The sequence below is a fragment of the Triticum aestivum genome, chromosome 7A (genome assembly GCF_018294505.1).
Source record: "Triticum aestivum cultivar Chinese Spring chromosome 7A, IWGSC CS RefSeq v2.1, whole genome shotgun sequence".
NCBI classification, from domain to species: Eukaryota; Viridiplantae; Streptophyta; class Magnoliopsida; order Poales; family Poaceae; genus Triticum; species Triticum aestivum.
Window position 1 is genome coordinate 610,305,423 of NC_057812.1, and position 12,897 is coordinate 610,318,319.

The 12,897-nt window shown below is 45.2% G+C and overlaps 1 protein-coding gene across 1 annotated transcript; it reads left to right on the forward strand.

The window, feature by feature from the left end:
- The first annotated feature begins 8,245 nt into the window (after window positions 1-8,245).
- LOC123152647 (cysteine-rich and transmembrane domain-containing protein WIH2) lies at window positions 8,246-9,875 on the forward strand. Its single transcript, XM_044572145.1, has 3 exons — window positions 8,246-8,450; window positions 8,537-8,789; window positions 9,641-9,875. Exons 1-3 carry the CDS (start codon window positions 8,399-8,401, stop codon window positions 9,684-9,686), a joined length of 351 nt encoding a protein of 116 aa, XP_044428080.1. The 5' UTR covers window positions 8,246-8,398; the 3' UTR covers window positions 9,687-9,875.
- The last annotated feature ends 3,022 nt before the right edge of the window (window positions 9,876-12,897 follow it).

Below are 12,897 nucleotides of genomic sequence, written 5' to 3' on the forward strand. Positions count from 1 at the left end.
GTCCTTAATGCACCGCTCAGTGTGCTGAACCTCGAACGTCGTCTGTGGATGTTGCGAACATCTGACATACACATTTTGATAACTACGTGATAGTTCAGTTAAACGGTTTAGAATTAAGGCACCGTAGACGTTTTGAAACGTCGCGAAACATATGAGATGTTTCGAGGGCTGAAATTGGGATTTCAGGCTCGTGCCCACGTCAAGAGGTATAAGACCTCCGACGATTTTCTTAGCCTGCAAACTAAGGGAGAAAAGCTCAATTGTTGAACTTGTGCTCAGATTGTCCGAGTACAACAATCGCTTGAATCGAGTGGAAGTTGATCTTCCAGATGAAATAGTGATGGTTCTCCGAAGTCATTACCACCAAGCTGCTAGAGCTTCGTGATGAACTATAATGTATCGGGGACATATATGATGATCCTTGAGATATTCGCGATGTTTGACACCACAAAAGTAGAAATCAAAAAAAAGGAGCATCAATTGTTGATGGTTTGTGAAACCACTAGTTTCAAGGAGTGCAAGGGAAAAAAGGGATGCTTCATGAAACGGCAAATCAGCTGCTGCTCTAGTGAAGAAACCCAAGGTTGAACCCAAACCCGAGACTAAGTGCTTCTGTAATAAGGGGAACAACCACTGGAGCAGAATTACCCTAGATACTTGGTAGATGAGAAGGCTGTCAATAGAAGTATATTGGATATACATTATGTTCATGTGTACTTTACTAGTACTCCCAGTAGCACCAGGGTATTAGATACCGGTTCGGTTGCTAAGTGTTAGTAACTCGAAATAAAAGCTACGGAATAAACGGAGACTAGCTAAAGGTGAGCTGACGATATGTGTTGGAAGTGTTTCCAATGTTGATATGATCAAGCATCGCACGCTCCCTCTACCATCGAGATTGGTGTTTGCGTTGAGCATAGACATGGTTGGATTATGTCTATCGCAATACCGTTATTCATTTAAGGAGAATAATGGTTACTCTGTTTATTTGAATAATACCTTCAATGGTCTTACACCTAAAATGAATGGTTTATTGAATCTCGATCGTAGTGATACACATGTTCATGCCAAAAGATAGTAATGATAGTACCACCTACTTGTGGCACTGCCACGTAAGTCATATCGGTGTAAAACGCATGAAGAAGCTCCATGTTGATGGATCTTTGGGCTCACTCGTTTTGAAAAGTTTGAGACATGCGAACCATGTCTATTGGTGTATATGCATGGAGAAACTCCATGCAAATGGACCGTTTGGACTCACTTGATTTTGAATCACTTGAGACATGCAAATCATACCACATGGGCAAGATGACTGAAAGCCTCGGTTTCAGTAAAATGGAACTAGAAAGCAACTTGTTGGAAGTAATACATTTTGATGTGTGCAATCCAATGAGTGCTGAGGCATGTAGTGGATATCGTTATGTTCTTACTTCACAGATGATTTGAGTAGATGTTGAGTATATTTACTTGATGAATCACGAGTTTGAATTATTGAAAGGTTCAAGTAATTTCAGGGTGAAGTTGAAAGATCGTCGTGACAAGAGGATAAAATATCTATGATATGATCATAGAGATGAAAATCTGAATTACGAGTTTGGCACAGAATTAAGACATTGTGGAAATTGTTTCACAACTAATACAGCCTGGAACACCATAGTGTGATGGTGTGTCCGAACATCATAACTGCACCCTATTGGATATGATGCATACCATGATGTCTCTTATTGAATTACCACGATAGTTTATGGGTTAGGCATTAGAGACAACCACATTCACTTTAAATAGGGCACCACGTAATTCCGATGAGATGACACCATATGAACTATGGTTTAGAGAAATCTAAGCTGTCATTTCTTAGAAGTTTGGGGCTGCGACGCTTATGTGAAAAAGTTTCAGGCTGATAAGCTCGAACCCAAAGCGGATAAATGCATCTTCATAGGACACCCAAAACAGTTGGGTACACCTCCTGTCTCAGATCTGAAAGCAATAAGGGATTGTTTCTAGAATCGGGTCCTTTCTCGAGGAAAAGTTTCTCTCTAAAGAATTGAGTGGGAGGATGGTGGAGACTTGATGAGGTTATTGAACCATCTCTTCAACTAGCGTGTGGCAGGGCACAGGGAGTTGTTCCTGTGGCACCTACACCAATTGAAGTGGAAGCTTATGATAGTGATCATGAAACTTCAGATCAAGTCACTACCAAACCTCGTGGGATGACAAGGATGCGTACTACTTTAGACTGGTAAGTAATCCTGTCTTGGAAGTCATGTTGCTAGACAACAATGAACCTACGAGCTATGGAGAAGCGATGGTGGGCCTGGATTCCGATAAATGGCTCGAGGCCATAAAATCCGAGATATGATCCATGTATGAAAACAAAGTGTAGACTTTGGAAGAACTACTTGATGGTCGTAAGGCTGTTAGGTACATATGGATTTTAAAAGGAAGACGGACAATGATGGTAAGTATCACCATTAAGAAAGCTCGACTTGTCGTTAAGATGTTTTTCGACAAGTTCAAGGAGTTGACTGCGATGAGACTTTCTCACTCGTAGCGATGCTAAGAGTCTGTTGGAATTATATTAGCAATTACTGCATTATTTGTGAAATCTTGCAGATAGGATGCCAAAAAACCATTGTTTCCTCGACGATTTTTGAGGAAAGGTTGTATGTGATACAACCGGAAGGTTTTGTCAATCCTGAAAGATGCTAATAAGTATGCAAAGCTCCAGCAATCCCTCTGAGGACTGGAGTAAGCATCTCGGAGTTGGAATGTATGCTTTGATGAGATGATCAAAGATTTTGGGTGTATACAAAGTTTATGAGAAACTTGTATTTCCAAAGAAGTGAGTGGGAGCACTATAGAATTTCTGATAAATATAGGTTGTTGACATATTGTTGATCAGAAATGACGTAGAATTTCTGGAAAGCATATAGGGTTATTTGGAAAGTGTTTTTCAATGGAAAGCCTGGATTAAGCTACTTGAACATTGAGCATCAAGATCTATAAGGATAGATCAAAACGCTTAATGGTACTTTCAAATGAGCACATACCTTGACATGATCTTGAAGGTGTTCAAGATGGATCAGTCAAAGAAGGAGTTCTTGCCTGAGTTGTAAGGTATGAAGTTAAGACTTAAAGCTCGACCACGGCAGAAGAAAGAGGAAGGACGAAGGTCGTCCCCTATGCTTTTATCATAGGCTCTCTACAGTATGCTATGCTGTGTACCACACCTGAAGTGTGCCTTGCCATGAGTCAGTCAAGGGGTACAAGAGTGATCCAAGAATGGATCACAGGACAGCGGTCAAAGTTATCCTTAGTAACTAGTGGACTAAGGAATTTTCTCGATTATGGAGGTGGTAAAACAGTTCGTCGTAAATGGTTATGCCGATGCAAACTTTGACACTATCCAGATTATTCTGAGTAGTAAACTGGATTCGTATAGTAGAACAGTTGTTTGGAATAGCTCCAAATGTAGCGTAGTAGTTGCATCTACAAGATGACATAGAAATTTGCGAAGTACATACGGATCTGAATGTTGCAGACCCGTTGACTAAAACCTCTCTCACAAGCAAAACATGATCAAACCCAGAACTCATTGAGTCTTAATCACATGATGATGTGAACTAGTTTAGTGACACTAGTAAACTCTTTGGATGTTGGTCACATGGCGATGTGACCTGTGAGTGTTAATCACATGACGATGTGAACTAGATTATTGACTCTAGTGCAAGTGGGAGACTATTGGAAATATGCCCTAGAGGCAATAATAAATGGATTATTATTATATTTCCTTGTTCATGATAATCGTTTATTATCCATTGTATAATTGTATTGATAGGAAACTCAGATACATGTGTGGATACATAGACAACACCATGTCCCTAGTAAGCCTCTAGTTGACTAGCTCGTTGATCAATAGATGGTAACGGTTTCCTGACCATGGACATTGGATGTCATTGATAACGGGATCACATCATTAGGAGAATGATGTGATGGACAAGACCCAATCCTAAGCCTAGCACAAGATCATGTAGTTCGTATGCTAAAGCTTTTCTAATGTCAAGCATCATTTCCTTAGACCATGAGATTGTGCAACTCCCGGATACCGTAGGAGTACTTTGGGTGTGCCAAACGTCACAACGTAACTGGGTGGCTATAAAGGTACACTACGGGTATCTCCGAAAGTGTCTGTTGGGTTGGCACGAATCGAGACTGGGATTTGTCACTCCGTGTGACGGAGAGGTATCTCTGGGCCCACTAGGTAGGACATCATCATAATGTGCACAATGTGATCAAGGAGTTGATCACGGGATGATGTGTTACGGAACGAGTAAAAGAGACTTGCCGGTAACGAGATTGAACAAGGTATCGGGATACCGACGATCGAATCTCGGACAAGTATCGTACTGCTAGACAAAGGGAATTGTATACGGGATTGATTAAGTCCTTGACATCATGGTTCATCCGATGAGATCATCGTGGAACATGTGGGAGCCAACATGGGTATCCAGATCCCGCTGTTGGTTATTGGCCGGAGAGTCGTCTCGGTCATGTCTACGTGTCTCCCGAACCCGTAGGGTCTACACACTTAAGGTTCGGTGACGCTAGGGTTATAGAGATATTAGTATGCGGTAACCCAAAAGTTGTTCGGAGTCCCGGATGAGATCCCGGACGTCACGAGGAGTTCCGGAATGGTCCGGAGGTAAAGAATTATATATAGGAAGTGCTATTTCGGCTATCGGGACAAGTTTCGGGGTCACCGGTATTGTACCGGGACCACCGGAAGGGTCCCGGGGGTCCACCGGGTGGGGCCACCTGCCCCGGGGGGCCACATGGGCTGTAGGGGGTGCGCCTTGGCCTATATGGGCCAAGGTCACCAGCCCCTAGAGGCCCATGCGCCAAAGGGACAAGAGGAGGGGAGAGTCCTAAAGGGGGAAGGCACCTCTGAGGTGCCTTGGGGAGGCTGGACTCCTCCCCCCCTTGGCCGCACCCTTCCTTGGAGGAAGGGGCAAGGCTGCGCCCTCCCCCTCTCCCTTGGCCCTATATATAGTGGGGGAAGGGAGGGCAACCAAACCTAAGCCCTGGCGCCTCCCTCTCCCTCCCATGACACATCTCCCTCCTCCCACAGCGCTTGGCGAAGCCCTGTTGGAATCCCGCTACTTCCACCATCACGCCGTCGTGCTGTTGGATCTCCATCAACCTCTCCTCCCCCCTTGCTGGATCAAGAAGGAGGAGACGTCGCTGCTCCGTACGTGTGTTGAACGCGGAGGTGCCGTCCGTTCGGCGCTAGGATCATCGGTGATTTGGATCACGACGAGCACGACTCCATCAACCCCGTTCTCTTGAACGCTTCCGCGCGCGATCTACAAGGGTATGTAGATCCACTTCTCCCTCGTTGCTAGATGACTCCATAGATTGATCTTGGTGACACGTAGGAAAATTTTGAATTATTGCTACGTTACCCAACAGGTGTGTTATGCTACATACTATTATTCAAAGATGTGTTGGCATCCTATGATGTTTGAGTAGATTCGTTTTCCCTATGGGTTAATTGGTGATCATGATTGATTTGGGTTGTATGTTTTATTTTGGTGTTGTCCTATGGTGCCCTCCATTCCGTGCAAACGTGTGGGATTCCTGTTGTAGGATGTTGCAATATGTTCATAATTTGCTTACTATCAGGGTTGCATGAGCGATAGAAGCACAAACTCGGGTAAGTGGGTTTTGCATATGGGACGTAAGAGGACTTTATACTTAATGCCATGGTTGGATTTTATCTTAATGATCTTTAGTAGTTGCAAATGCTTGCTAGAGTTTCGATCATAAGTGCATGTGATCCTAGTATGGAAAAGTATGTTGGCTTTTGCCTCTTCCTTATATAAAATTACAATAATGATTACCGATCTAGTTATCAATTATCTAGGGACAAATCATTCTCATTGTTTTCAAAAGCTCTCTCTACTAAAAATAATTAACCTTTTATTATTCTCGCAAAGTACCTCTAGTTTTATTCTTGTTCAAAGCAAACGTTAGTGTGCGTAGAGTTGTATTAGTGGTCAATAAAACTTGAAGAGAATATAAATTCTACCTTTAGCTCCTCGTTGAGTTCGACACTTACTTCTGCCTGTTTTGAGTGTTCTGTAAATGGGCAGCAGTTCTGCGTGGTAATACCGCTCCAGCGGTACTACGGGCCTAGCTGTCACCCTACTACCGCGGGTTTACTGGGCATTCTCATGCTAAGCGGAAGTACCGCTCCTCACCGCGGTAGTATCGCTCTGGCGGAACTTCTGTTGGCTTCTGCCACGTGAAGTACCGCTTTTTTACTACATTTTGGACTGGTTTTGTCCCGTGGGTGAAAGTAGAGCGGCAGTTCCTGGCGATAGTACCGCCTCGGGCGGCACTGCCGCACTGCCCCCCTCTACTACCCGTTGATTCCAGTTGTTGCTCATCACCAAGCGGAAGTACCGTTGGTGGGAGTGGGAGTACCGCTCTGGCGGAACTGCCGCCTCCCTGGCTTGCTCATTTGTACGCAGCGACTAGAACTTCCGTGCCAACGGAAGTACCGCTCCCTTGAGCGGTACTACCGCTTGTTTATGGGCTGTGGGTGCATAATAGTTGGATTTCATCCCCCACTATATAAAGGCTTGTTCGGTTGACAGGGAAAATGGAGGGCTTTGGCAGGGATTGCACCCTCTACAAGTCAAAATCCCCTCCAATCCACCCCCAATCCCCTTGTGAGGGGGTGTAACCGAACTTAGCCTAAGGGAGTCATCTTCCTCAAGATGACTTACCTCTTACTCCCCCAAGCTCCATTGTTGCTCACAAGATCATTCTTGCCCGATCTTTCTCCCTAGCCAACCACACTTGTTGATTCTTTAGAGATTGCTTGAGAAGGTCTAGATCTACACTTTCACCAAGAGAAATTTGATTCCCCCACTAATCCCTTGCGGATCTTATTACTCTCGGGTGTTTGAGCACCCTAGGCGGTTGAGGTCACCTCGGAGCCACATTCCATTGTGTTGAAGCTTCGTGGTGGTGTTGGGAGCCTTCAATTCGGGTTTGGAGAGAGCATCAACCTTGTTTGTAAAGGTCCGGTCGCCGCCTTCAAGGGCATCACTAGTGGAATCACGGCATTTCGTATTTGTGTGAGGGAATGAGGAGAATATGGTGGCCCTAGTGGCTTCTTGGGGAGCATTGTGCCTCCACACCGCTCCAACAGGGACATACTTCCTCTTAAAGGGAAGGAACTTCGGTAACACATCGTCGTCTCCCCCAACTCCACTTATGATTATCTCTTACCTTTACTTTGTGCAAGCTTTATTTGTGTTGTTTATCTTGCTTGCTTTTATTGTTCTCATTGCTAGCATCATATAGGTTGCTCGCCTAGTTGCACATCTAGACAACCTATTTGTTGCTAACCCTAATTTGTTAAGAAAAGCTAAAAATTGGTAGTTGCCTATTCATCCCCCTTTAGTCAATCATATCGATCATTTCACTAGGTAAATAGTACCCCTGATGGGGTCCCCCCTAGACTTTGGGGGCCCGGGGCGGCCGCTCCCTACCCCCATTCAGGGCAGGCCCTGCTGGCACAATAAAATTCCACTCGATATGATCAATAGCAAGGCCAATTTTAAGCATGAAAGTTGGAGTATTTCAAGACGTGAGGGTGAAGTAATGTGTGATCTCTTGGGCAATGATAATGTTATTAGGAATTTTCCTGCCTTACTGAGAGTGGTCAATGTAATCAGTAAGGTGGGGTTTAAGTCTCTTCCCCAATCGCCGACCACATCGCCTCCCACACGTCCCGTGTACCGCTCCATGTCGGAATGTGTTGATGCTCCCTCTTGGACCGACATGAGGAGTGATTTTTCTTCTATCCTTGGATTACATGTGTGTAGAAATTATACGAAATGACTGCATGATAATAACATTATTTCTGCATTTCCTTGCGTTCACAGATTAGATGACAATTAGCAGTGGAATAGACAATTCATCCCCAGTCAGTTGTTGGCACTCATATGCTCCACGTACCCCACCAGCCACCAGGGCTCACTCTGCCCAAACTATCCCGCCGCCGCCGGCGCGGCAAGGCGCGCGAGTGCGGTACAACCACCCTGCTGGTGCGGCCCCGTTACGTCCAACACCTCCAACTCAAACGGCCCCCACTTTGCCGTCTCTTCCACGTTCCACCTTATAAAAAAACTCTAAAAAACCTTATAATAATAATATCCGCCTACCTGTCGTGTCCAGCACACCATACAGGTCCACGCCCGCCCGCCCGCCCGCCCATAGAGCTCGCCGCCTCCCTCCTTCCCTCCCTGTCTCCTTCCCCGCCTCTCTCTCGTCGTCGTCCCCCGCAGCGCCGGCCGAAGCAAAGCACGGGGACTCAACCGCCGCCATGAGCTACTACGGCCAGCAGCAGCCCCCCGTCGGCGTGCCTCCACAGCAAGGTCCGCCCCGTTCGCCTCAAGTCAAGATCCATCCCCTCAATTTCCTCCTTTCACATCTCGTATACAATCCTGTTGTTTTTGCTCAGGGTATCCAGGGAAAGAAGAGTACCCGCCGGCAGGCTACCCTCCGGCCGGGTACCCACCGCCGGGGCAGGGACAGGGCTACCCTCCCCAGGGATACCCGCCGCAGCAGGGGGGTTATCCGCCACAGCAGGGTGGGTATCCGCCGCAGCAAGGCTACCCGCAGCAAGGGTACCCACAGCAGGGGGACCCGCCTCAGTACGCGCAGCAGCCGCCGCGGCAGCAGCAGAGCAGCGGCCCGTCCTTCATGGAGGGATGGTAAGACAAGACTGAGCCCACCTCCTTACTTCTCTCAGATTCCCTCGGCTTGGTCCTAGCATCGCGTTAGATCTCTGAACTGAAGCCAGATTGGGCTCGCCGTCGCCGGTGGGTCGTCGGGGTCGTGGTGGACGTTGGGGGGTCGGCGTTTTGTGTGGCCCGGGGTGGGTTGGGTTTGTTGGTGGGTGACGTCGGCCCCGCATCCCTCCACTCGTGACTCGTCGTTACTGCCGTTCTGATGTGTCTGTCACTAGGAGTGGTTGCCTCAGCTGTCAAAAAAAAGGAGTGGTTGCCTCAGCGAACCTCGTAGCTGTCTGTCACGCTAGGTCTTCTGGCGCGGAAAGATATTTGTGATTTGTGAACAATATAAACTAGATATATACTCCTCCGGCCCATAATGTAAGACGTTAAACGTCTTACATTTACACTAGTGTCAAAGAACGTCTTACATTATGAGACGGAGGGAGTACTTTTTTATGAAACTATAAGTTAGATATACTAGTAGTACATGTTTATTAAAATGACACCAGCTGAAGGGCGGCATTTTCTGAAAACTTTTCATATTTCCAGAGCAATTCATCCAAAACTTAGTTTTCTTTGCGGGGTTATCCAAAACTTAGTTACTGTCGAATTCAGAGCATAGTTGGACGTGTTGCATTTCATTCTTCTCTTGTTCCGAGCATACAATGATGTAAGACATTTCTTGACACTACATCAGAGTCAAAAAACGTGTTACATTATGATAGGACCGAGGGAGTACTATATATGGAACTTGTAGCATATACGAGTATTATGTGTAACGACACCAGCTAGCTGACATACATTTTTGCTTTCCCTTTGTGTTTTGACAGCTTGGCCGCCCTTTGTTGCTGCTGTCTGTTGGATGCTTGCTTCTAAGTTGAATTCTAAGCGACAGGGAAGAGATTTGGTGCAGCTGCTATGTGCTCCATATTGGAAATTGGGATTGGCTTGTTGATTAATAGTAGTACTACTTCTTAGAGGAGATTACAAGAACTCCTTACCGTCATGTTTGTATGTTCAGATGATTGGTGTACCTTTTCGCATTAAAAAAGATGTTTGTTGTAATGCCTAGTGAACATGAAAAACCAAACTGAAAGCTCAAGCCAATACACAATACATTGAAAGAAAAGACTGATCCACAACCATACTTCTAATAACTTGGAAATTCAGCAGGGTTTCAACACAACATAACAAACTTGGTAATCCAGCAGGAGTTCAAGAAATTAAAAACTTGGAGATTCGTCAGAGACGACGATAGTACCAGTACGACATTGCCACTCGACAGATTACTTCTGCACACCATTGCAGCAGCACACACAGATAGCAAAGAAAACTGAGGAGGCGATAAAGCATCGCTCCAGGCCGAACTGAACGCCGTCTCACTCAGTGGCGACCAGCGGCCTGTTTCTGCGGTCTGATCCAGTCCTGCAGCACCAAGGTGACCCTGTCGTGCTGCTTCACGGAGGAACCGTGCAGGAGCGGGGAGGCGCGGGCGAGGACGCTGCTGTAGTGGACGTACTCCTTCTGCCGGAACCTCTCCTGTTCGGAAAGCGTCATCTCGTCCCACTCAGCGTGCAGCTTCTCCGACAGGCTCCAGTCGATGTTGTACCTGGTGGCGCCGAAGCACGTCTGCCTCAGGACCCGCCTCGCAAGGGTCTGCAGGTCGGGCACGCGAGCCCCATGCTTCGACCACCATTTAACTGCGATTTCAAGTCATAAACATGGTAAGAAGGTACTCCTAAGTCATGTACTCAGTATGATATGAGCGAATGAATGAAATGGTGATGATCTCAGTGGGTGTAAGCAGGCCATATGCTCCAGTTTGCAACTTGCAACATACAGTACTAACTAAACAACCATGTTGACAAGCTTGAGCTGACGCAGAGAAGTTGATAATTCTACACATTCATCTCTAATCCTTTTAGCTTCTCTGCTATTTATTTAAACAACTATGTTGACCAAGTTAGTCTAATGCAGAGAAGTTGATCATTCCACACATTCATCTGTAAACCTTTTAGCTTCTCTGCTATTTATTTAAACAACTATGTTGACAAGTTACGCTAATGCAGAGAAGTTGATCATTCTACACATTCTGACTTTGAATTGAATAGAGAAGTGCATCATGACATGATATATTTGTGCCACATTCACATACTAACTAAATATGTTGGCGCGCTGACACAATCCCAGCTCGCTCTAAAGATTGAAAAAATCCAGTACATATGACACAGAAAGGCACTACCGTTAGTGGCTTGTTAAGGAGTGGGCATTTTGTAAGAGATTAGGGTGTGTTTGAAGTAATGTTCAGGAAAAATAATGATTTGAGGGGGAATAACAGGATAGAAGGTCAGATGTGGGTCCCTCGTGTCAACAGACGTGTGGGCCAACCCTGTCATAAATGGGTTTAAAAGAACCTAATCGGTAGGAGTACTAGGTAGTTTTTGGCGTGGATTAAGAAATTTTGGGTATGTTTTTGCTATTTTTTGTACAATAGATTCTTCCTAGGGCTGGTTGAAAGTGGTAATTTTTTGTTAAGTACTCTACATATTGTAAGTAGGAGTGACAGTTAAACTTTGGAAGCCAATAAGCAAGTCTAGTTACATAGTGCATATGTGTACATGATTGAAAGTAAATATCAACCATGAGTGACTAACATCTTGATGGAAAACTCGAAACTATGGAATACTAGGAAAAATACATGGTTGTAAATACTAGCAATGTTCATGTCCATTGCAACGAATTATAATTAGAATAATACTTATTCACAAACTTGGTACAAAACACTCTAATTTTGATATACATATGTCACTAGAGATATATTATGTTTCAATTAGAATATATTCCTTGGGCTGTTTTGTTGAGGTCAGGGAGGGATGTGGTTGGTTTTAAGATACTAATTATGGTTTTTCTGCAAATTGGTAGACAAGTGGGATGTTGGTGAGAAAAGGCAACAACTTACCTCAAAATCGTTAGATGTAGATCTAATGGTCAGAAACGACGGATGGCAGACACACCAGCATCACCAACTTAGTCTTGTGTAGGAGTACTAGCAAGATCCGTGCATTGCACGGAACATCAAGATGCATTTTTTTTATAAAACACTTGTTGTGATTGACCCTTGAGGGAGTAATCCCATGTGTAAAAACTAATGATATCTCAAGAAATATGAGATAAGGTGAAGAGGAGTGGGGGTGTGGTGGTGGTTGGTGGTCGGACTGAGCGGGGGCATGGGGATTGACGACGCCGGCAGCGGCCACCAGGCCAGTTTGTTCCAGAGGCTTCCTTTCTTAATTGCTCAACAATGAAGTTTGTTGGAGATAAGGATGGACGAGGAAAGGCCTTGTCTGCAAATGTGGAGAGGGGTGCGGGTATCTTTTAGTTTAATTTCCATCCGTCAGATATAGATCAGACGGTCTATATTGCAAGATGGCACACGTACCATCATCACCAACTCGGTTTTTTTATAAGAGAAGAAATATAAGTATGGAGATACAAACATATTATCGATACTTGCTTCCGTAAACTAGCATCTACATTCTATTCAACGCCTCGGCATGTGGGGCCTTAGCACAATGACTTCTCGACTGTGTAAAACAAAGATTTTCCCATCACCGACAAGGAGGGGGTGATGGCGGCGCACTTTTTGGCTTGCTCTAGTCCTAGTAGTCATACTAGGTGGTCTAAGCACGTGTAGATTTATTCTTTTTCACGTCTCGTGTTCTCCGTACTGCCACGACTGTTGATGAATAGACGGTAAGTTATTCATGGGGAAACCCTTGTTGAGCGTGTTTGCGAGAGAGAGAGAGAGACAATGTGCGTGTGTGATATGTTAGAGACTGAGGCAATGATAACATATTCCTTGTTTCTATGTGTGTGGGGGATAGAGAGAGACATGTACATGGGGCTTTGTGTTGTGTAACGTGGAGACACGTATACATAATTAGAGAGTGAGTGTGTGAGATACACATGCAGACATGAGGAGAGATGAGGATCCAGATAAATGGGTGTTTGTGCATGTTTGTGTGTGTGTTTGTGCACGCGTTTGTGTGTGAGAGGGAGAGAGTGTATGTGGAGTAGAGAGACCACT

Excerpts from the sequence above, each read along its gene's own strand:
- LOC123152647 (XM_044572145.1), top strand. The coding sequence starts at position 8,399 with ATGAGCTACTACGGCCAGCAGCAGCCCCCCGTCGGCGTGCCTCCACAG. Across the intron at positions 8,451-8,536 it reads CGGCGTGCCTCCACAGCAAG|GGTATCCAGGGAAAGAAGAG; the intron begins GTCCGCCCCGTT and ends GTTTTTGCTCAG. Across the intron at positions 8,790-9,640 it reads CCGTCCTTCATGGAGGGATG|CTTGGCCGCCCTTTGTTGCT; the intron begins GTAAGACAAGAC and ends GTGTTTTGACAG.